At 42.8% G+C, this 24,299-nt stretch overlaps 1 protein-coding gene across 1 annotated transcript; it reads right to left on the bottom strand.

Moving 5' to 3' along the window:
- Positions 1–2,525: 2,525 nt before the first annotated feature.
- Positions 2,526–20,890, bottom strand: RAB33B (RAB33B, member RAS oncogene family). Its single transcript, XM_082653561.1, has 2 exons — positions 20,533–20,890; positions 2,526–5,332 (listed from the first exon to the last, which is right to left on the bottom strand). The coding sequence occupies exons 1-2, from the start codon at positions 20,779–20,781 to the stop codon at positions 4,892–4,894; spliced, it is 690 nt and encodes a 229-aa protein (XP_082509687.1). The 5' UTR covers positions 20,782–20,890; the 3' UTR covers positions 2,526–4,891.
- Between the last annotated feature and the right edge of the window lie 3,409 nt (positions 20,891–24,299).

Genomic DNA, 24,299 nt, shown 5'->3' with positions numbered 1-24,299 from the left:
AGAAAAGGGAACCCTTGTACACTCTTGCTGGGAATGTAAACTGGTACAGCTACCATGGAAAACAGTATGGGATACCTCAAGAAATTAAACATAGAATTACCATATGATCCAACAACCCCACTGCTGGGCGTACAAAGGAAACAAAATCATTATCTCAAAGAGATATCTGTACTACCATATTCATTGCAGCCTTTATTCACAATAGCCAAGGTATGGAAACAACCTAAGTGCCCACTGACAAATAAACGGATAAAGAAAATGTGATACACACGTGTGCGCGCGCGTGCACACACACACACACACACACACACACAGAGGAATATTACTGTTTTTTTATATCCATTCATTTAAAAATATTTAGTCATTATTTAGTTGTGGCAGGCGGGATCCTTAATGGTGGCATGCAAACTCTTCGTTGCGGCATGCAATGTGGGATCTAGTTCCCGGACCAGGGATCAAACCCAGGTCCCCCTGCATTGGGAGGTTGGAGTCTTATCCACTGCACCACCAGGGAAGTCCCTATTGTCTTAAAAAGACGGAAATCCTGCCATCTGTGACAACGTGGATGAATCTGGAGGGCATCATGCGAAGTGAAATAAGCCAGACAGAAGAAGAAAAGTGCTGTATGGCATTATTCTTCTGTCAACTTCCCACTGAAAGTTCCTTCTTCTAGGCTATAACAGTAAACTGGCCACCATGGCTCCATTCCCACATAGCCTTCCCCTCACCACTGGAATTTTAGGCATAAATCTGACGGTCTCACTCACTACCTTGCTTAAATGCTTTCACTAGTTACCCACTGTCTAAAGAGTAAAGCTCAAATGTTTTTGTGTGGCTATTCTCGTTTTTGTTTCCCTTCCCCCAAATTCCTTCTCCCCCCAAATGTGGAAATTCCGTAATTGACCTTTTCTTGGCTATTGACCTTGGGCCGGGCACCTGACTCTGGCCAGGCCACCCTAGACATTTTGACTTGGGACTGACACTCGGTCGATTTCTCTTTGGATGCCTGCAGCGTGCAAAAGCTCAGAAGCGGTTACTGGCCATGTTTTCTGCCAAGTGAACCAGAAGAGTGGAGAAATCCAATTATAAGAGAGAGAGAGAATGAAGGTGGGCAGCAAAGCTGAGCCCAGAGGTAGGAGACCGAGTCCTCAATCCCAGCTCTTCTTTGGGTCTAGTTGCATCCTTGTCCTGGAGTCTAACGTCAGACAAGTCAGACTCCTGACAATAAATCCCCCCTTGTAGACGGATGTGACCTGAGTTCCTGATACCTGCACCTAAGTCAGTCCTAATTCCACTGCATATGGCGACTTGGCGGTTCAGTCACAACCTGCCTTGCTGGCTTCATCACCCAGTGTTCTGACCACCCCTTCATCTCACCGGACACTCCCTCCTCTGCATCGAAGCCACCTGATCACGCCAGTCTCTGTGCTTATCATCCTTTATATTTGCCTCTTTAGTTACATTTACCACAGTACACTGTAGAATTCCTATTTGTTTATATATTACGTTGTAAGTTCTTCAAGGACAGTCTTATTCACCTACGTAGCTCACTGCCTAACACAAATGTTTGATAAACCAGGTTATTCCAACAAATGAAGTGAATTAGTATTTGCCACACAGGCTCTAGCAAGTCTGCCCCCCAAAAGATTTGACCAACCTATTGTCTGATTATTTAAAAAGCAATCTTTCATGAATAATGTAATTTTGTGTTTGTGAACAGAAGAGTAACATATATGAAATAAACTGACCAGGGAAAGCAGCACGAACTTCAGAGTCCCTAACCCTAATCCAATGCAGGGAACATGGGTTCAAGCCCTGGTCCGGTAAGATCCCACATGCCACGGAGCAACTAAGCCCGTGCGCCACAACTACTGAGCCTGCGCTCTAGAGCCGCAAGCCACAACTACTGAGCCTGTGTGCTGCAACTACTGAAGCCTACGAGCCTACAGCCCATGCTCCGCAACGAGAGAAGTCACCCCAATGAGAAGCCTGGTATCGCAACGAAGAGTAGCCCCCACTCACCGCAACTAGAGAAAGCCCGCGCACAGCAACGAAGACCCAATGCAGCCAAAAAAAAGTCTCTAAAAACAAAACATTCTCCGAAAGAGCCTGACTAAATCAGAAATCTGAATGCAGAAACTGTAATCTTATACCTGTCACCTACTCCCTTCTCTTCCTTCTCACTTTTTACAGTTGTTCATCCTGCTAAATTCTTCAACCTTTAAATATACAGATGCCGACCGCTCTTGTGATATGTGCCGTTTGCACTGAAGTGTTTGTTCTTAAACAAGTTGGATTACTCAGCCTTACAAATAAAAAAGCTACCCTATCAGCTAATTTTAATACTTAGGGTTTTTTCCCGAAAAGTTCTTTAACCTTGAATGTATTTCCAAATGGGTTAGTTTTTGTCCGTCTGATTCTAATGGATTACATACTACCTGGAAGCCAGAGGAAAACCAGAGATTTGTTTGTTTGTTTTATTTTATGCTCAACCTAGTAACCAAACGAAAATAAACCACAATGTCTTTATGCCAAAGCTGGTTTATTGAACTTCGTGAGGGTAAAGTTACAGTGATGCTATTCCATAAGAAAATTATTTAACTCTAGTTTAGATTTCATGAGGAAATGTACTAGCAATACACTGTCAATACAGCATTGTCACGAATAGCTAACGTCACTAGAATCTGATTCGTTTCTTTTGGTGTTCTCAAATTATGACTTTTCCAAAACATAGCTGAGGTTTTCAACTAAAGGTCACAGTTAAAATAAATTCATACAGGAGTTACAAAATGTGTGATTTGTGCTTTAAAAATTAATAATTAGTTGTTTGATAGCCACCATTTTGTAAGTGATTTCTCAATAGTCTGTGTTTTATAAATATTCTGGAAAATATCTAAAAGCTTTACCCCATTCAACTGATCAGTATGTTCTTTTTAAAAGTAAAAACAAATGTAGAAAAAATTAAAACAATAAATCACTACAAATGGGATACAAATATTTTAAAATAAATATTAAAGTGAAAAAATAAGTCCTTTTACAGAACTTTAAAGGATACTTACTACTAACTTCTTACAAAAAGAAATAAAGTTAAATTACCTTTTTAAAAACATGAGTAATAACAGCACTGAAAAAAAAAGTGCTTGGAAAGTCTGTAAACTTTCTTCCCCCACTTTAGAAAATGTTTTGATAAGCAATAAACAGATTCCCTTCTTTAAAAAACTGTTCCGCCCATGACAATTATAACAGCTGTCATTGTTTTACTATAAAAATAGTTGCAAATCAACACTAATTTAGACAAAGTCAAACCATTTTTAATTCTACCATGATAAGAAAAATGGATTAATCTTCTTAAAAGCAAACAAAGCCAATTTGTTTTTCCTTAAGCTCTAATGTTTAAAACAGAATAATTATTTCCTGTAATTATTACTTTCCATTAGTTCATTTAATAGAATTATCTTGTTTTCATAAGTAAATTATCCAGTCAGGACCACCATCATGATTACACAAAAAATCCTAAACTAGATTACATCACATATTTAAATGGTTTCCCACATTCTAAAAATATTTTAAGTATAATCATCTTTTGGCTTAATTTCCTCTAAAATTATTAAGTTCAGCAATCTTTCAGAATTAGTCAATGTGCACACTTCAGATAAAGTTCATGGCTTACATTCCGTTCACATAATAGCTTCACATGCAAGCTTACTATTTCCTATGTGCAAAGTCTTAAATTCAAAATAAAAGTAATTAGGCTAAAAAAACTTTCTGAAATATTCTTTCTACCACCAAGGGATAGACTAGATATTTTTCAATATCTAATTTATTTTTTATACTGAGGAGGAGCAGTTTGTTGTGACCATAAAAATTTAAAGATTTAAACAACAGAAGTACTGTAATGTACTATTACAGAAATAAAATGTAGACTCAGAGCAATTACAGGTATGCCCTCAGAGTTACAATCCAAATGGAAGATGATTTGTTTATTCAGCCTTTAGGCATTAAATTGATTGGGGGCCGGGGGAGAGCAAGAGATACTATGTCTGACACACAGCTTGACCAAAAGCCAGGAATAGGTCTTTTGTGGTAGCCAGGAACCATGTTTAGCTATTTTCCCCCAAATTACATCTCCTCAAATCTTTCAATTAGTTTTTCAATGTTTAAAGGTATCAAAATAAAGTATAAAGCACCTTACTATCTGATTTACTTTTGCATAATGTGTAGAGTTTAGTAAGAAAACAATTCAAATTACTCTTTTAAAAATAACAATGATTTTTTTATTTGTAGACCTGATTGATAGTGATTTGAAATATTAAGCATCTAGAACTGTTGGAAAGGTCATTCTTTATGGACTGAGAACCAGAAAACATTCTAGGCTCTCTCCTTCCACTGGAACTAAAGTCTTGGCTCTAAAATGTACCAATAATAATGCATTTAAGTACATTAATAATACAAAGAAAGAACTCTAGGGAGAGGCAAATACCAGTTTTTATCCCATTGAGAACACTTCCCATTCAAAGCACATACGAGTAAGTATACTAAACCCTTACTATATTTTTTCAATTGCAGGAACACAGGATTAAACAATCACTGACTCTTAAAATCCCATCATACTCTCATTTGAAGCCTCCTCATGGGGCTCTCAATGGAAAGATGTTCTGATTCATCCTAACTCTGCTTCACTTCAACCTCTGAAAACTAACTTTTCCCTTGTGTTGTCGCAGTGACAAACTTGATGAAGTAGATACAAAATACAAAAATAAGCATGACGATGATAAACAGTAAAGTGTCAGGATGCTCCATGATATCTGAGATTAAATTCTATGACTTATCACTGTCACACTTCAAAAGTATTTCTTTAGTCAAAATTAGATTGTACAATAAAGACTGTGATTTAGCACCAGCACGTCACTGCAGGCTTTGGTTCAGGCTTCAGGGAAATTCCGTTATCAGGGGGTTGACTAAGCATTAACGGTTTATGGCTCTTCAGCTTATGAGCCAAGGTCATAAATATAGCTTCCACATGGTCATTATCATTGGGGTTTTTAGCAGAGGTTTCAAACAAAGGCATACTGTACGTGTCAGCAAATTTTTGTGCCAAGTCTGTGGGTACCTGAATGGCACTCCTCAAGTCACATTTATTTCCAACGAGAATCCGTGGAATATCGCTGGCTAGCAAATGCTGTTTGCATTCTTCTATCCAAGATGGCAGGCTATGAAAACTCGCCATGTTGGTCATATCGTACACGAAGACAACAGCATGTACGTTTCTGTAGTAGTGCTGGACCATGCTCTTTCTGAATCGTTCTTGTCCTGCTGTGTCCCATAACTGGATCTGGAAGTGGGGGAAAAAAAGAGGAAAACTGAAAGTTTCATTCCAATTATACATACAGAAAACTTTAACCACCTTTGCATGGTCTTTCCTACTTCTTCACTTATACTACTTTGCTCCCTTCCATGATGCCTTTTCAGTGTTATTTAAGGGATCCAAATGTCATGATACTAGTCTCGTTACCTCATCATTAATGCAAGTGTCAGAACAAAGACTTCAATCTAGCACTTTAATTTCAGTAAATCAAGTTTGTTTAGAAAAATTATACCTCAAAAATTGATTTTAGGGCTTCCCTGGTGGCGCAGTGGTTGAGAGTCCGCCTGCCGATGCAGGGGACACGGGTTTGTGCCCCAGTCCGGGAATATCCCACATGCCGCGGAGGGGCTGGGCCCGTGAGCCATGGCCGCTGAGCCTGCGCGTCCGGAGCCTGTGCTCCGCAACGGGAGAGGCCACAACAGTGAGAGGCCCGCGTACCGCAAAAAAAAAAAAAAAAAAAAAAAAAAAATTGATTTTAAAACGCTAAGAGAAACAGATACCAGGTTTTAACAAACATGTGAAGTGTCTAATTCCTGCAAATTTGGTTACAATATGCCCTTCCCTACATTTCACTCATCTAATTTAAAATAGTAGACTTAGGATAGATGTGAAAAGTCATGAGATCTAGCCCCCAAATCAATATATATATATATATATATACATACATACATCCTATAAAATCCAGGCCCCTTTGAAAATTTTAAATGAATAGGAAATCACTTATCTATCCTAAACATCTCTACCAATAAAAATATTCCAATACCTCCTAATGGAAATATGGGGGAGTTGGGGAAAATGATATCTGAAACTAAATACAGGACTTCCCTGGTGGCGCAGTGGTTAAGAATCCACCTACCAATGCGGGGGACACGGGTTCCAGCCCTGGTCCGGGAAGATACCACGTGCCGTGGAGCAACTAAGCCCGTGTGCCACAACTACTGAGCCTGAACTCTAGAGCCCGGGAGCCACAACTACTGAAGCCCACGTGCCTAGAGCCCGTGCTCTGTAATGAGAGAAGCCACCACAATGAGAAGCCTGCGCACCGCAATGAAGAGTAGCCCGCGCTCGCCGCAACTAGAGAAAGCCCGCGCGCAGCAATGAAGACCCAACGCAGCCAAAAATAAATAAATAAGTAAATTTATTAATAGATAAATAAATAAAGTTAAATACAAGTCATGTGTTATGATTCTCTTAAAACACTGAATTTATCCTGCCTTTGTTTGGTTCCTAAAAAATGTTAAATGATGAGGGTACTGGTCACAATGGAAAACACTAGAGGCAGATTTGCTTAGATAGCCTAAACTGGTGATTTCTCTAGAGCAATACCGAAGGAGAGGGAAATTGAGGGGAGACTGTAGATGACACCCAGAGTAAGTAGGATGTAAGACAGGAAGCGCTGAGAACACGGTGGTATATGGTAAGTGTTCAATTAAGATGTAATGAATGAATAAATATATTTAAAAATGTGATTAGAGATGGAAATATTGATCACCACTCTTTCATGCTACCTTAGTTTTTAGCAGTTCTGATTTTTTTCATCTTTTTTTGGTGGTAGCTCTTTTTAGTCCAAATTTCTCCATCTTTGAAATATTCTCCCTTTCTTCCAAATTAACATAAATCTAACTTTGTTCCAGGTGGAAATATAAAATACTACACAGGCATATCCTGGAGATATTGCAGGTTTGGTTCCAGACCACTGCAATAAAGCAAATATCACAATAAATCGAGTCACACGAATTTTTGGGTTTCCCACTGCATATAAAAGTTATGTTTACACTATATGGTAGTTAATTAAGTGTGCGATGGTATTTACCTAAAAAAACAGAGTACATACCTTAATTTAAAAATGATTGGGAGACGCAAGAGGGAAGAGATATGGGAACATATGTATATGTATAACTGATTCCCTTTGTTATAAAGCGGAAACTAACACACCATTGTAAAGCAATTATACCCCAATAAAGATGTTAAAAATAAAAATAAAATGATTTATTGCTAAAGAATGCTCACCATCATCTGACAAGTCAGGGTTGCCACAAAACTTCAATTTGTAAAAACTGCACCATCTGCAAGTGTAGTAAAACAAGATATGCCCGTAGAAACTTGATTTCTCAGGCTCTCTTGGAACTAGGGGGACAAGTGACACAGTTCTGGCTAATAATTTGTAAATAGTTTTTTCAGTGGGGGTTTCTAGAAAAATAAACTGCTTTGTGATTTTTTTAAAAAAAGACAGAGCAGGGCTTCCCTGGTGGCGCAGAGGTTGAGAGTCCACCTGCCGATGCAGGGGACACGGATTCGTGCCCCGGTCCGGGAGGATCCCACATGCCGCGGAGCGGCTGGACCCGTGAGCCATGGCCGCTGAGCCTGCGCGTCCGGAGCCTGTGCTCCGCAACGGGAGAGGCCACAACAGTGAGAGGCCCGCGTACCGCAAATAAAATAAATAAATAAATAAAAATACATGGGAATTTCTTGGCATTAAAAAAAATCTTAAAAAAAAAAAAAAGACAGAGCATTTGACACGTGCCTTTTGCACTTCTCTCACCACACCCGTTCTGCCTGGAATGGAATATCATGCTGGGAGGCTCAGCAGCCACTTTGTAAGCATAAAGAAGAAAGCCACACACAAGAATGACAGAGCAGAAGTCTAGCATAGATAGAATACTGCTGACGGCGTACCACCATACAGGCTGCTGCCCCTGGTCTCCTTATTACGTGAGAAAAATAAAACCTTACATGGTTAAATCACCATAGTTGAATTTCTCTTACATGTAGCTCAGTGCTATCCTAAAATTATTTGCTATGTACACTGTTTAAAACCTTTACCGCTTACAGTCGCATTTACTCAGGAAAGTACAGGTTCTGCCTTGATGCACTCCTAGAGACCACTTCACAAAGTACGTTGTTAAAAAATACCCACTTTGTGATGTAAGCAACACAGTTGACAGATGGGCCATAAAGACTCAGTATCAAATAAATCAGAGGTAGAAGCAAACAGTTGTCAGCAAATTAAGAACTAATAACATCTAAGACTATTTAAATCAAGAAAAATTTATTAAATACCTACTGTGTATCCACCCGTAGGTTACTTACACCACTAGGCCTTTGCCTCCTCAACAGTAAAAGTAAAATTTAGTTTCAGACCCTATAAAATAAGCATTCATAGACTAGCTACACTAACTACGCAAAGAACTGATAAAGTAAATTATAATTTTTTTTTTTTTTTTTTTTTTTTTTTTGCGTAACGCGGGCCTCTCACCATTGTGGCCTCTCCCGTTGCGGAGCACAGGCTCCGAACGCGCAGGCTCAGCGGCCATGGCTCACGGGCGCAGCCGCTCCGTGGCATGTGGGATCTTCCCGGACCGGGGCACGAACTCATGTCCCCTGTATCGGCAGGCGGACTCTCAACCACTGCGCCACCAGGGAAGCCCTAAATTATAATTTTTTAAAAATACAACTTTCCTTTTTAAGAAAAATACTTTTTTTTAATCCCAATTAACATGTTAAGAATAAAAACACTCAGCATACAACTAAAACTGTTTCAAGCTATAGATGTCAGAATTTATTGCAAAGCTACACGGTGTACTATCAGCATACGATTAGAAATACAGATCAGTGGAACAGAACTTAGAGTCCAGAAATAAATCCATATCATCTATGGCCAATTGATTTTCTACACGAGTGCCAGGACAAGTCAGTGAGGGAAAGCACAGACGTTTCAATGAACGGGGCTGGGCCAACATGCAAAAAATGAAGCTGGACCCCTACCTCACACCATATACAAAAATTTATTCAAAATGGATGAAAGATCTAAATTTAAGTTAAAACCATAAAAATCTTAGAAGAAAACATAGGGGTAAATATTTGTGACCTTAGATTAGGCAATGGTTTCTCAGCCATGACACCTAAAGCAGAACCAACAAAAGAAAAAAATAGATAAACTGGACTTCATCGAAATTAAAAATGTGCTTCAAAGGGCATTATCATGAAAGTGAAAAGACAGCTCAAAGAATGGGAGAAAATATCTGTAAATAATACATGTGTTAGGGGTCTAGTATTCAAAATATTTAAGACCTCTTACAACTCAATAATAAAAAGACACATAACCCAATTAAAAACATCGGCAAAGGATGTGAACAGATGTTTCTCCAAAGAAAATATACAAATGTTCAATAAGTACACGAAAAGCCGCTCGACATCATTAGCCATCACACAAATGCAAACCGATAACAAGTGTTTGCAGAAACGTGGAAAAGTGGAACTCTCATGCGTTGCCGGTGGGGATGTAAGTGCAGCCACTTTAGAAAAGTTTGGCAGTTCCTCAGCAAGTTAAACAGAATTTTACTTAGCCATAAAAGGAATGAAGGGACTTCCCTGGCGGTCCAGTGGTTGAGACTTCGCCTTCCAATGCAAGGGGTGCGAGTTTGATCCCTGGTTGGGGAGCTAAGATCCCACATGCCTCGTGGCCAAAAAAACCAAAAAACATAAAACAGAAGCAATATTGTAACAAATTCAATAAAGACCTTAAAAAAAAAAAAAAAGGAATGAAGTACTGACACCTGCTACAACAGGGATGAGCCTCCAAAGTATGCTGAGAAGAAACCAGACACAAAAGGTCACATTTCTATGCTTCCACTTATATGAAACATCCGACATAGACAAACCCATAAAGACAGAATACAGACTGGTCGTTGCCAGAGGCTGGGGAATGGGGAGAAACGTTAATGGGTGAGGGCTCTTACTTGGAGTGATGGCAATATTTTGAAACTAGATAAAGGTGGTGGTTGTACAACATTAAACTTTAAAATAGTTACTCTGATGTTATTTGAGTTTCACTTCAACAAATTAGGGGAGAAAAAGAGAGAGAGAGAGAGAGAGACAGTTGCCATAGGACCCAGCAATTCCACTCCTCGGCGTATATCCAAGAGAACCGAAAAGATATGTTCACACAAAAACCTGTACACAAATGTTCATAGCAGCATTATTCATAATAGCTAAAAGGTGGAACCAACCCAAATGTCCACCACCTTATGAATGGATCAATGAAATGTATGTCCATATAATGCAACATTATTCAGCCATAGTAAGGAATGAAGTACTGACACATGCCACAACATGGATGAATCTTGAAAACATTATGCTGAGCCAAAGAAGCCAAGACACAAAAGGCCACACACTGTAAGATTCCATGTATATGAAATGTCCACTATACGGCAAGTCCCTCGAGACAGTAAGTAGACTAGTGGTTGCCAGGGTCTGAGGGAACGGGAGGAATGGGGAGTGACTGATCATGGGTATAGGGTTTCTTTCTGGGGTGATGAAACGTTCTGGAGTTAGACAGTGATGATGTTACCCAGGCTTGTGAATATACTAAAAACCACTGAATCGTATATTTTCAAATCTTAAATATCTCAGTTTTTTAGAATGAGAAAACAAAACCCACTTCAAACCGTCTCTTTAACATTCAGAAAGAGATTTGGGGAATAATTTGGATGACCTACATAAAAGCTGTCCAGAGAAATTGGAACAGATCTTTTCCCTTTTAGTAACATTCTTGCAGCTCAGGTATTCAAAAATCATTTCATCGATGGATACAAATGAACCTATATACAAAACAGAAATAGAGTCACAGATGACAGATGTATAATAGAAAACAAACTTTGGTTACTAAGGAGGAAAGTGGGGGGTGGGGGGGGAGGGATAAATTGGGAGATTTGGGCTGAAACAGACACACTACTATATATAAAAAGATAACTAATAAGAACCTACTGTATAGCACAGGGAACTCTACTCAATGCTCTGGAATGACTATATGGGAATAGGATCTAAAGAAGAGTGGATACACGTATAATAGATTCACTTTGCTGTACAGCAGAAACTAACACAACATTATAAATCAACCATATGCCAATAAAAATTAATTTTAAAAAATCATTTCATCGATGAAGAATGATTTATAATGTTTTAAGCAGAGTATATTTTTAAGTTAAAAGAATAATAAATAACATACAAAAAGGAAATATACCAAAACATTAACAATGGTTGTCTTTAAGGCAATTTCCCCCTTTATTTCTACTTTTCTCTGTTTTCCACAACAAACATACATTTTTTCTATTTGTTTTAACAAACTAAAGTTTAAAAAAAAATTATGCTGAATTTAGACCTGCCTCAAAGAACCATAGAAGTCCTCAATAAATGCAAGTGGTGACGATTAGGATGTTTATCCCTAAGAAAACCACTTGCTTGTTTTAGGCTAGGATTGACTCAACGTAACCCTCTTCCCATCAGTCCTGCTCAAAACATTCTAACCATATCAAGACTCCCAGGAAACAAGAAGTCGTAAATAATAACTCTGCACACTTTATCGGAGAACCGTAAAAGTAAATACTATGTTAAGTGAGGCACTCACAAAGAAGTACAGCTGTCTCTCAGTGTCCATGGGGGATTGGTTCCAGCACCCCCCCAATACCAAAATCCACGGCTGCTCAAGTCCTTTATATAAAACGGCGTAGTGCTGGCATTTAACCTACACACATCCGAATACTCTAAGTCATCTCTAAATTACTTATAATACCTAATGCAAAGTAAATGCTATGTAAATACTTGCCAGCAGTGGGCAAATTCAAGGTTTGCTTTCTGGAACTTTCCGGAATTTTTTTTCCTCAACTATTTCCCCATGGATATATTTGCCCCTGGAGGGCCGAGTGTATCTAAAAGGAAGCTTCAAAATTTCACTCACCGAATTGCTAGAACCAGTGAAGGCATAGGACACAGACACACTGTTATGCTGCCTGCTGCCTTTCAGGTCTGCACAGGACACTGAGGTGAGGGCAAGCGGGCTGCAGAAGGAGCAATGAGAGACACGGCAAAGAAAGGACAGGACAACTAATAAAAACTGTCAGCCACAGAAGGCTAGAGAAAGCTTTGACTGAAAGAGAGAGACACATATAGATACCCAGTGGGGAACAAACCTCACGATAACCTAGAAACATCTTGAGCGTTAGCTATGAGTGGAGTAGTTCACAACGCTTAAAAAAAAAGAGAAAATGACACTCTGGAACCTAAGGAAGTGACATGCTTTCGTCCTGGGAAATATTAAGTTAGGAAGTATTTTCAAAGCAATTTTTCCCAGTTTAATAATATCTTAAGAAAGAAAATGGCTCATAGGTGGTTCTACAAGATATTACTCCCATTTTAAACATCATAAAGGTAATATAAAATATACATTAATAATATTTCATGAATCTCTACTTTAAATTCCAATATCAAGCTCCAACAAAAATGACAACCTAATTGCTAAATACTAAGGGCAGAGTCTTTTTTTTTTTAATGTCTATTCAATGCTTTGCCCAGTTTTAATTATTTCTTTTTATTATTGATAAAGTGTGTGTGTGTGCGTGTGCATGTACACATATAGATTCTGGACACTAGACCCTTGTCAGGTATATGATTTGTAAATATTTGCTCCCATTCTGTAGGTTGTCCTCTTATTTTCTTTCTTTCTTTTTTTTTTTTTTTTAATAAATTTATTTATTTTTGGCTGCATTGGGTCTTCGTTGCTGCGCGCAAGCTTTCTCTAGTTGCGGTGAGCGGGGGCTACTCTTCGTTGCCGTGTGCAGGCTTCTCACTGCGGTGACTTCTCTCGTTGCGGAGCACGGGCTCTAGGCATGCGGGCTTCAGTAGTTGTGGCACGCAGTCTCAGTAGTTGTGGCTCGCAGGCTTAGTTGCTCCGCGGCATGTGGGATCTTCCTGGACCAGGGCTCGAACCTGTGTCCCCTGCATTGGCAGGCAGATTCTTAACCACTGCGCCACCAGGGAAGTCCCAAAGAGCAGATTCTTACTGTTCATGAAAGCTCTTTTTAGTAGTTTTATGACCAAAATGAGAAACGACCTGGCTAAACTGATTTAATGCTTTTTTTGCTTGACTGAAAAGGATGAAGGTATTAGCCCAGATGACCTTTCTTTGTTGGATCAGCTATCAAATTTCCTCTTCCCCTGTTCTTTCAAAGAACACGTTTTTATTATTTTTGCTTCTAAGCAGCCTATATAAAAGATCATCTGGTAATTACATAAAAGCTTCTATTAACAACTTGATGATGTAAATCAACATCATAAGGAGTGTAAGTAACATTTCAAGAGAACTCTTTTTGCTTTGGGTATACAGAGTAGAAATATGTATATCTGATGTATAGATCCAAATGGCAAATTTTAAAATTTATTTTAAATTTTAGGGGTTTTTAGCTTCCCTAACAAGGAGAAGTAACAAATTTTGTGTGACTATTTGAAAGGAATACTTCAAGGGAAGAACTGAATTATAGCCTAATGAAAGGAATAGGAAGAGAGTAAGCAGGGAGAGAAAGGAAGCAAGAGCTGGGAGCCCTGGGTTGTAAATTCCAGCACTGCCGTCTCCACATCACCACCACAGTTTAGGGATGGGCATGTGTCACAATCCCCAATCAGAACCACGGAGTCTCCATTTTAGAATTGGTGTTGGAACTGGCAGAAAGAGAACTTTACTTCCGGGATTCCAGTTATGTGAAACAATAAATTTTCATTTTGCTTTGTTACTTTGAGTAGAGTTCTGACACAGACTCTAAAGCAAAAGATCTTGATTACTGATTAAAGATTCCTGGAAAGTAAATAATTCTATCACATCTCACCACCTGAGTACACACACCAACGCTGCCGCCTTCAAAGACGAGGTACAAGAACCACAGGCTTTTGCAATCAGGCTGGAAGGAGAATGGGCCTCCGGCCTGGTTCCAGGGACACTTCAGACAGTAGAACGGCTTGGGTCTGTGAAAATGAATATTGCTTGTACCATACAGGCCTCACCAAACCACTGCAATACAGAATCTCTGTCAGACTAGACCCAAACCTCCTAAAGTTTTCTGAGCTAAGGAGTCACAAATTAAGGTTCTTTTTAGGGTACCCCAACAGTTAATACTCTCATTCTCCGAATTCCAATGCAAATCAAATCAAGAGGACCAATTTGGTATCTCCCTAACCACCATCACCACGTTTTTTGTTTTTGTTTTTTTTTTTACGCGGGCCTCTCACTGTTGTGGCTTCTCCCATTGCGGAGCACAGGCTCAGCGGCCATGGCTCACGGGCCCAGCCGCTCCGCGGCATGTGGGATCTTCCCGGACCGGGGCACAAACCCGTGTCCCCTGCATCGGCAGGTGGACTCTCAACCACTGCGCCACCAGAGACGCCCCATCACCACGCTTGAAGATGAATTATCAATTTAATTCTAGTAAGGTAAGGTATGAGATGATGTCTTATACAATATGCTTTGACTTATAAACATTAGATTACTTTTAATAAAGATCACGACAGAACAATGGAGAAGCGGAAATAATCTGATGTACCTTTGGCTTCAGCATTCACTGCGTATCATCTTCATCGCGCCATGACACAAAGCTCTACTCCGCTCCCTGTGCGTGTTAACCAAATCGGGCATTTCGTTCTCATCTATCTATGCTCTCCAGCTTCAACTTCATATTCATGATTATCTCCTCCAATTCCACACTTCTAGCTGCGAATGTGACATTTCCATTTCATCTCAACAAAGAAATGACTAGGAAAAAACTTTTTACGGAGCCTCTCAAAATTCCATCTTCCACATTGTATTTCTCATCTCTACTGAAGGCATACCTACCTTCAGTCAACCAGACCCACACCCTCAGCCATGTGAGTCCTTTCATCACCAAAAGCCAGTTACTGAAGCCTTTGGCTTTATCATCAAAATGCCTCTCTTACCGCCTCTTCCTTCACTAGCTTCCCTTATACACGCCGAGTCGGATTTCCAGAGCAGCCTACCAATGGATCTGCTGCCACCAAGTAGGCAGCACTTATCCAAGTCCTGCATAGTTTAGAAACTGAGCCACACACTGGAAGACGTCTACGGGGTTATCAGACACACGCCCTGTCCTGAGCAAGACGGAGTAGACCTAATAGAAGAGGTGGAGGGCTTCTCTGGTGGCTCAGTGATTAAGAGTCCGTCTGCCGATGCAGGGGACACGGGTTCGTGTCCCGGTCCAGGAAGATCCCACATGCCGCGGAGCGGCTGGGCCCATGAGCCATGGCCACTGAGCCTGCGCGTCTGGAGCCTGTGCTCCACAACGGGAGAGGCCACAACAGTGAGAGGCCCGCGTACCGCAAAAAAAAAAAAAAAAAAAAGAGGTGGATGCATATATAGAACAATGAGGAAAGAGAGAGAGTTTAAAGGCGCAGGTAAGGTGCTAAAGGAAGCTGATAGAAGGAAGAAATAGAATTGAGAATGAGAGGCAGGGAGATTCCTAATACAGACACACTGAGTTGAATAAGGAAGAATTACAAGTGGTGAAATATGGGAAGGGGGGATATTCCAGGCAAATAGTGGGAAATGTAAGAGGAAAACATAGGGATCAGGAAATAATTGGCTGGACTATAGGGTACTTGAAGGAAATTAATGGGGAAAAAATGTTAAGTTAGCAAAGAAGTCTGGAGCAAGAGAAGGAAGGCCTTATGTTCATTTTAAAAGTTGGAACTTTACGAAATAATGGAGAAACTCAGAGCATCTGAGGCAGGGGAGATTACTCTCCCCAAAGTGCTACACTCAGCTGGCATTTGGCAACAATGTTCCAAACAGATTAATTGAGGACTGGGGTTGGGTGAAGTTGAGCCGCTGCAACACAGCAGAGGGTAGAAAAGATGAACTAGGATTCCGAAGGAAGGGTGAATGAGAGAAATCATCCAGGTAGAAAACTAAGTGGATTTAGGGAGCAAAGGAGAGAGGCGAGGCCTCCGGGATGAGGGTAACACCAGGACCACCTAGGTCACGTCGAGAAGAAACAGCAGAGGCAGATTTGACACGGACGAGGAACTCACTTCGGAACTTTGAGGGGAGGGAGCGATTATCCAAATAGCCACGTCTACAAAACAACAGGAAACGCAGAATGACAGAGGAGGAGAGAGGTCTGGGCCAAACAAAGATTTGGAAGTTATCCTCATAGAAGTGACAGGCAGAGTCAAGAGACTTCCAAAGGAGAGGATGTAGATAGAAAAACGGTCACGGGGCAGAGCGAGTCTCTCTCAGGATTCATCCTCAATCGCTGCCACATTTATCTTCCTAGAACACTTGGACGATTTTGCCACACACACAAAATCAAGCTACATCCTAGCTGTTTTCCAAACTCTTCAGAAACGTTGCTACCAAAACCTTCACAGTCTTCTCACTTGCCACTTTCCCACGGGAACCTTTAACCCTGCTGGAGCATCCTGCTGGCGTTCCCCATCAAAATCTCCCTCCAAGTGAGAACGATTCTTCCACCGACAACCAAACCAATAACTTGGCGCTCACCTACTGCCTGATTTTGCCAGTCATCTTTTTTTTCTTTTTTGCGGTATGCGGGCCTCTCGCTGTTGTGGCCTCTCCCGTTGCGGAGCCCAGGCTCCGGACGCGCAGGCTCAGCGGCCATGGCTCACGGGCCCAGCCGCTCCGTGGCACGTGGGATCCTCCCGGACCGGGGCACGAACCCGAGTCCCCTGCATCGGCAGGTGGACTCTCAACCACTGCGCCACCAGGGAAGCCCTGCTAGTCATCTTTTTAGGTATATAAATCTTACCCCTATCTAGGACAGCGAATCATCTACGGAGCATATCAGGGTCAGCAAACTTTTTCTGTGTGTCTTAGCTTTGCAGGCCTAACAGTCTCTACCACAACCACTGCTCAACCCTGCCACTGTTGTGCAAAAGCAAGCACGATATGTAGACAAATGAGCCGAGCTGTGTTTCAGTACAACTTTATTTAGGGGCACTGAAATTTAAATTTCATAACATTTTCACTTGTCATGAAATCTTATTCCTTCGATTTTTTCCCCCCCAACCATTTAAAAATGTAAAAATCGGGACTTCCTTGGTGGTCCAGTGGCTAAGACTCCGTGCTCCCAATGCAGGGGGCCTGGTCAGGGAACTAGATCCCGCATGCCGCAACTAAGAGTTCTCAGGCCGTAACTAAAAGCTCCTCCCGCATGCCGCAACTAGAAGATCCCGCGTGCTGCAACTAAGACCTGGCGCAGCCAAATAAATCAGTTTATTTTTTTTAAATGTAAAAATCATTCTTAGCTTGCAGGCCATATAAAAACAGGCAGCGGTGCACAGATGGTTACTGGACTTATTGTGGTGATCATTTCATAAAGTATGCAAATATCAAATCACTGTGTAGTACACCTGAAACTAACATAATATTGTACGTCAACCATATTCCAACTTCAAAAAAACTAACAGAAAAACAAATTAAAAAAACAGGGAGCAGACCGTATTTAGCCCTCAAGCATGGTTTGCTGATTCCTGCACTGAATCATAATACTTTGTGCCTAACAAAATGTCTTCTTTCCAACAATTACTCATTAAATGTTTGACCAATGGGGCAGGAAGTCCTGGTTGCTTTCCTTTAGTTAATATTAACGTGGGAAAATTGCATATCCCTACAAATAACAAGTAAGCTATCTCAAAGTTCAAATAGGAACTGAAGATCCCTAGTTGAGAAAGAGATTAAATCCAACACTAGGCTTTAATTGTTCTGTTGGTGTCTGCCGTCGTCACACGCTGATACGAAAGGGGTACGGCTATGAGGATACACACACAAGGAAGGAGCATAAGGATTAGAGCCTCGATTTGAAAATCAAATGTATTTTTATTGAAGGAATTAATTTTATAATTTTATTTAACTTCCAAAATTCTGCAAACAAGATCTTACTCTTTCAATTATACATATATTGCACTTAGGACAGACTAACACATATAGACTTAATTACATTTCGTAAAACATTTTAAGTGATTCTGAAATAGCACTGCTGTAACATGCTCTCTGAAAAATTTCCAGGCCACAAAACATTTAACACAGTATCTCACTTAGCTATACCAGTAGCTAAGCCTTCGATGTTACGCACTGGACATATTTTATATACTTTTAATATGCTGTAAGTATTTCTTAAATTTGCACCTGATTCATTTGTGATCTTAAAGTATAAATGGCAACCCGGAGGCAGGTAAAGGGCCACTGAACCCCAACTCCTCCCGTGCCTCCATCCCCTCTATTTTGTTATTATCCTGCTTCCATGTGAGGGGAATTTCTCTTCCCTTCAGCTGTGTGCCTATGCCCTGCTCTATCTCTGTTTCACTCTCTGGTTGTGCAGCTGCAGAACTGATGGTGCCAAAGAGAAAAAGTGATGTTAAACCACCAGGGAAGAAGAATCTTCTTAAGATGACCAACTATGGAGCCAGGTGCCTTATATACGTTCTCATCTATCCCTCATATTAGCCTGATGTGGTACTATTATCCCAATTTTTCAGATGAGAAAACAGTCTCCGAAAGATTAAGGAAACTGCCTAGCGACTAGAGTAACCAACCACCCCGGTTTGCCCGAGACGGAGGGAGCTCCTGGGAATGTGGGACTTCACTTTTAAAATTGGGATAGTTTGGGGCAAAGCTGATCATCTACTAAGGACACACAGCCCTTTCATAGGTTCAGATTTGAGCCAGGTCAGTTGGGCGCCAAAGCCCATGCACTTTTTCTCAGAACTCCTTCTTCTCCCAAACAAACTCCCTCTCAAACCTCAGAAAGAAGTCCCACTACTTTCCTCCCCTAAAGGTTCCTGGGCCCAACTTAATTCTGATGTTAAAAGCCTCTTATTCTGCTTTTTCTTTGCAATGTATACAAATCTTTCTTAACTCACTAATACGGTGCACCCAAAGGACCACCACTCACAGCTTGAATGGGACAATGAAAAATTAAAGTGAAGATTAAAAGGCAGGGGCTTCCCTGGTGGTGCAGTGGTTGAGGGTCCGCCTGCCGATGCAGGGGACACGGGTTCGTGCCCCGGTCCGGGAAGATCCCACATGCCGCGGAGCGGCTGGGCCCGTGAGCCATGGCCGCTGAGCCTGCGCGTCCGGAGCCTGTGCTCCGCAACGGGAGAGGCCACAGCAGTGAGAGGCCCGCGTACCGCAAAAGAAAAAAAAAAAAGATTAAAAGGCAAAAGGGCCTACAGAAGACTGACGTCTTTTCAACCCTATTTCTCCTTTACTATCATTAGCAGTAAAACCCCTTTGGGGGTGGGAAGGTGAGGCAGAGGTTAGGCAACTAAAAAATAAATTGTTTGTGCCTCAAGGATGTGAGGATGGGAATGAAGTGAGCCTATTTTTTCCCCATGGGGGACTGAGGTAAAGATGAACATCCTAATTTAAAGTGAAAAAATAAATGCAGTATAAGGAAGGCAGAGCAGTTCCTCGGGTCCACGTGTTTTAAGGGATGGTATCAGCAGGTAGCTGAGGGGTTAGTGGTGGCTCAGACTCAAGAAGTGTGTCTAAGGATTACATCATCAGGAGGCCTCAGCCCTGTCACTGATCCTTATTCTCCAACGTCCCCATTGCAACCCCTCAGAACCCCAGGCTTGGCCTTGGGCTTACTACCTTCTCCATTGTTACTGTGTCTCCAGTCTCGGGAACCACCAATAAGACTTAAAGAAGACTTGAAAGCGGGTGGCACTGAGAATGTGCTCTGGCAACCCAAGTAGAAACCAAGTACAAATTACAGAATGTTTCTGCAGGAAAACAGGTTCTTCTCAACAACTCAGTGTCATACCAAAACTACTGTAACAAAACTGTATGCAAAAGAAGATCTAAGTACTTCCTCAAAGGCAAAGGGGCATTACTTCCACAGTACCTAGGGCAGTGCTAACATGAATGTTTAACAAATAGTATTTCCTAAATGAACTTCCCATGCTTGAGAAATTTCACTGTTTTTCCTTCGGTTTTACTTCACTAACTCCCAGCATGTGAGACACAGCCCATGAGTCAGTGGATACGCCCTACACTCTGGCTACTCAATGTGTCGTCCACAGACTAGCTGCATCTGCAACACCTGAGACATGACCGAATTAGCATTTGTATTTACTTAAAAAAAAAAATCCCCAGGCAAATCTCATGCACATCAAAGTTGGAGAAGCACTGCTTTAGAAGTTTGCTATATACAGATCCTTCCAATCCCCAACTCCCATCTCCACACCAGCGTCTGAAAAGATGGAGCGCACGCCCCGCACCGGGCCAGCAATTAACCCACGCAGCGGTTGGGACCCTTGTCATCCCCGGGACAGCCTTCCTCCTTGACAGTCTGTCATCCGCTCACCTTGATACGCTCCCCATCAATCTCCACCGCTCGTTCTCGGAAATCCACCCCGATAGTAGCCTCGGTGCGGTCGGGGAAGCGGCCGGCGCAGAAGCGGTAGGTCAGGCACGTCTTGCCCACATTGGAGTCGCCAATCACGATGATCTTGAAGATGCGGGAGCGAGCCGGAGGCAGAAACCCTGAAGCCCCTGACATCGCACCGCTGGATGAGAAGCTCGCCTCGAGCGACGACTCCATCTCCGAAGCCATTCTCCTGCCCCGCCCCAAACCGAGGCGGAGGAAAGGAGACGCAGAGAGGCTGGGAGATTACGCCACCGTCGGCGAGCTCGCCCAGTCCGCGGGCTCCGTCGCTCAACGTTCCGGGAGCCACCGCCCTCCGGGCCGCCAGCGCGCGTGCGCACCTTCCCGCCCCACCCCGCCCCGCGCAGGTGTGGCGTCCCCCCAGACCAGCCTCGCCGACCCTCCCGCCCGGCCCGCGGCTCCACCGCGGCGTCACTTAGGCCTGCGCCGTCTACCTGGGAAGGGACGGCGCCTGTCGGGGGCTTGAAGGTGGCGCGGAGGGCCAGCTGCCGAGAGGCCGAGCAGAGCGCCCCAGGCCCGGCACCCTGGCTGGCCGGGCCCCGCCACGTCCAAGGCTCCCGCCCCCCGGAGGAAGCCGCGCGAGCACTCTGGGGGCGGGGAGAGAAAGACTGCTGAAGGGAAGGAGGTGCCACCAGGCACTCTCTCGCGAGAGGGCCGAAGAGCCGTTTCGGCGGGGGCGTGTGCCTGCTGAGGACGTGTAAGGTCTCCGGAAGCTTCGGGCGTCGCGTTCGGCGCTCTCACCGACGTATCGGTGGGGCTTCCCCGGACCTGGAGGTGGAGGCGGGTTCCCTTGGCTTGCAGCTGGGGGCCGGCTGCTCTCCCTGCCTCCTCCGGGCTCTCGGGACCGCGGGCGTTGGGACAGTGACAGGGGCTGGGGAGGTGGAGGGCTGGGGGGTGTGAGGCTCCGCCGGAGGCCCGCCGGGCGCGGGAAGCCGTTAGAAGCGAGCGTCGGGCCGCGCGGAGCTTGAGTCTTGGCAGGAGCATGGCTGTCAGTGAGCGGGCGGGAGTTGGAGGCCGCCCGCCGCTTCCGCGCGGAGGCTTTCGTTAGGCGCGGGGCACCGGCCCAAGAGGTAGAGCAGGTGGACCCTTTGGCGGCATTGAACCCGGGAGCTGGTACTAGACGGCGTCTCTGGTGAGAGTAAAATCCACTGTGCCTTGGGCTTTCCTGTTGGCCCAGTGGTTGAGAGTCCGCCTGCCGATGCAGGGGACGCGGGTTCGTGCCCCGGTCCGGGAATATCCCACATGCCGCGGAGCGGCTGGGCCCGTGAGCCATGGCCGCTGAGCCTGCGCGTCCGGAGCCTGTGCTCCGCAACGGGAGAGGCCACAACAGTGAGAGGCCCGCATACCGTAAAAACAAAACAAACAAACAAAAAAAATCCACTGTGCCCTAGTTGTGCCTTCGTGCCTGGGTGACGGTAGCGGAGCCATTAAATATTACTGAGCGCACACAGAAGTTCTCTAGATACATATATCCGAGGAAAATGGTAATAGGCGCGACCACCCAGCATTAAAGAAGAGTCTCTGGATCACTGAGACTCTTCTGAGGACACCTACATTAAGTCATAGAAAAGGTCCAAAATGTGCAACCATATCGCTTTTTGTGAGAAGTTTTGTTTTGCAAGCCACGACTGGGGTTTGGGGGTGTTTTGTTTTTTCTGTTTGAGCACATAGTTATGCCGTTTGGAAATTCAGGGACTGTGGAGAGGAGGACAGGCATGCCTTAAATAGAATGAGGGCAACAGTAGAGCACTGAAAGCCCTAGGGAAGGAGACAGACTGCTTATTTCTTAAATTTATTTATTTATTTTTGGCTGCATTGAGTCTTCGTTGTTGGGTCTTTGTTGCGGTGCGCGGGCTTCTCGTTGCAGTGGCTTCTCCTGTTGCAGAGCACGGGCTCTAGGCACGCGGGCTTCAGTAGTTGTGGCACGTGGGCTTAGTAGTTGTGGCTCCCGGGCTCTAGAGTGCAGGCTCAGTAGCTGTGGTACATGGGCTTAGTTGCTCCGCGGCATGTGGGATCTTCCCGGACCAGGGCTCGAACCCGTGTCCCCTGCATTGGCAGGCGGATTCTTAACCACTGTGCCCCCAGGGAAGCCCCTAAAGTGCTTATTTCAATAGATAAAATGAAAATGTGGTCAGAGAGAATTTGTGGTAGAACCTGAGCATGCCAAGTTGCCAGGAATTTGCAAAAGCCTTTAATATACAATAATTTCCGTTGCAATAGAAAAATACAGTTGCTGATGTACCAACTTATGTTAGCCGGGGGAAAAAGTTTACACACCTGGTTGAATGTGTTTGCCAATTATATTTATTCAGTTTCCTGTTACAAAACCAGAACATGGCCTGGAAAATCCTCATTGTTTACCTGTGACATTATTTCCATGAAGAGTAATCATCCCAGAAACTATTAGAGGCCCTTGGAATATATTCATCTGACCTATTCTACCTATCCCATTTAAAGGATAGCATCTGAAGATTTAATAACAAAAAGCAGTTGAAGCATTCCAAGCTGGATAATCAGGTTAATTTCTAAGGATGGTGAATAAAAGCATCAATGTCTCTGCATCCCAAGACCCTTGCTCTCTCTTTGTTGTATTCTGGCTTTTTTGGTTTAGCTCGTGCTAAACTGCCTTAGAAATTATTTTCCTTGTCTATTTATCCGATCCTTTTCATATTTCACATCCTAGCTCAAAAGTCTCATCTCTGGGAAGCTTTTCCTGCTTACTTCAGCTCAGAATGTTCTTGATTTATTCTAAATCTAATACGCTTTTTGGGGTATTGCTCATTGGGCTTTGGAATACTGTCTTTGCTGTTTAAGTTTCATGGTTATGTGCTGTGCCTTCCAACTAGATTGTCAACTCTTGACTACTGACTGAGAGCTCGTTGTTACTCAGCAAACGATGAATAAATGAGTGAGAAATTTCTTGTGTAAGCCTTGTCAATTTGAACCCTTTGCCAGTTATACACAGTTCAGCACCACTTAGGTGGAAAAATCATTGTAGACACTTGACATTGTTATGAAGAGTTTTATATTTTCAATCTGCAGTTTGAGAGGCTACATGTGTGACTAAAGTGTATGTCACTCTTCTTAACTGAATAACCCCAGAACCACCAGGTTTGATGCTTGAAGGAGAGTCTGCTGTTGGGAAGAGTGGATGGATTATGCAGCCCTGTTTTCTGAGAATTCACTTTGTTCTTGGAGTTTCTCACTACTTGCTGCCACTACCGCTTGGCCTCAAAGTATAAGCATGTTAACCCTTCTTTCCTTAATACTTTACTTCAAAGCTGAGGAGAGACTGAATTTGGATCCTTTAGCAGTACAACTGGAATATTATACATAGTTTAGGGTAAGATGGGTATTTAAAAGTATTTTTCTAATAGAAAAAACTGAATGGATATTAAAAACATAAAATAAGGGTAATTTTATGTACAAAATATAACTACTCACGTTCAACTTTTGTTTACTACAGAGATGCCACCTCCCTGTGGCAAAGGCAATTTTTAAACTGGTCTTCCCAAGGAATAGCTCCTAGACAGCTTCACTCTTTAAGTTCTGGCCTGAGCACAGAGGACAGGAGAGTTCATTTGCTTGCCTATAAAAGGGTTTTTCAACCTTGGCACTACTAACATTTTGAGCCAGATAATTCTTTTTTTTTTAATTGAAGTACAGTTGATTTACATTATTATGTT

The sequence above is a fragment of the Grampus griseus genome (genome assembly GCF_964374135.1).
Source record: "Grampus griseus genome assembly, chromosome: 4".
NCBI lineage: Eukaryota > Metazoa > Chordata > Mammalia > Artiodactyla > Delphinidae > Grampus > Grampus griseus.
This window is presented reverse-complemented; position numbering and strand designations above follow the sequence as displayed.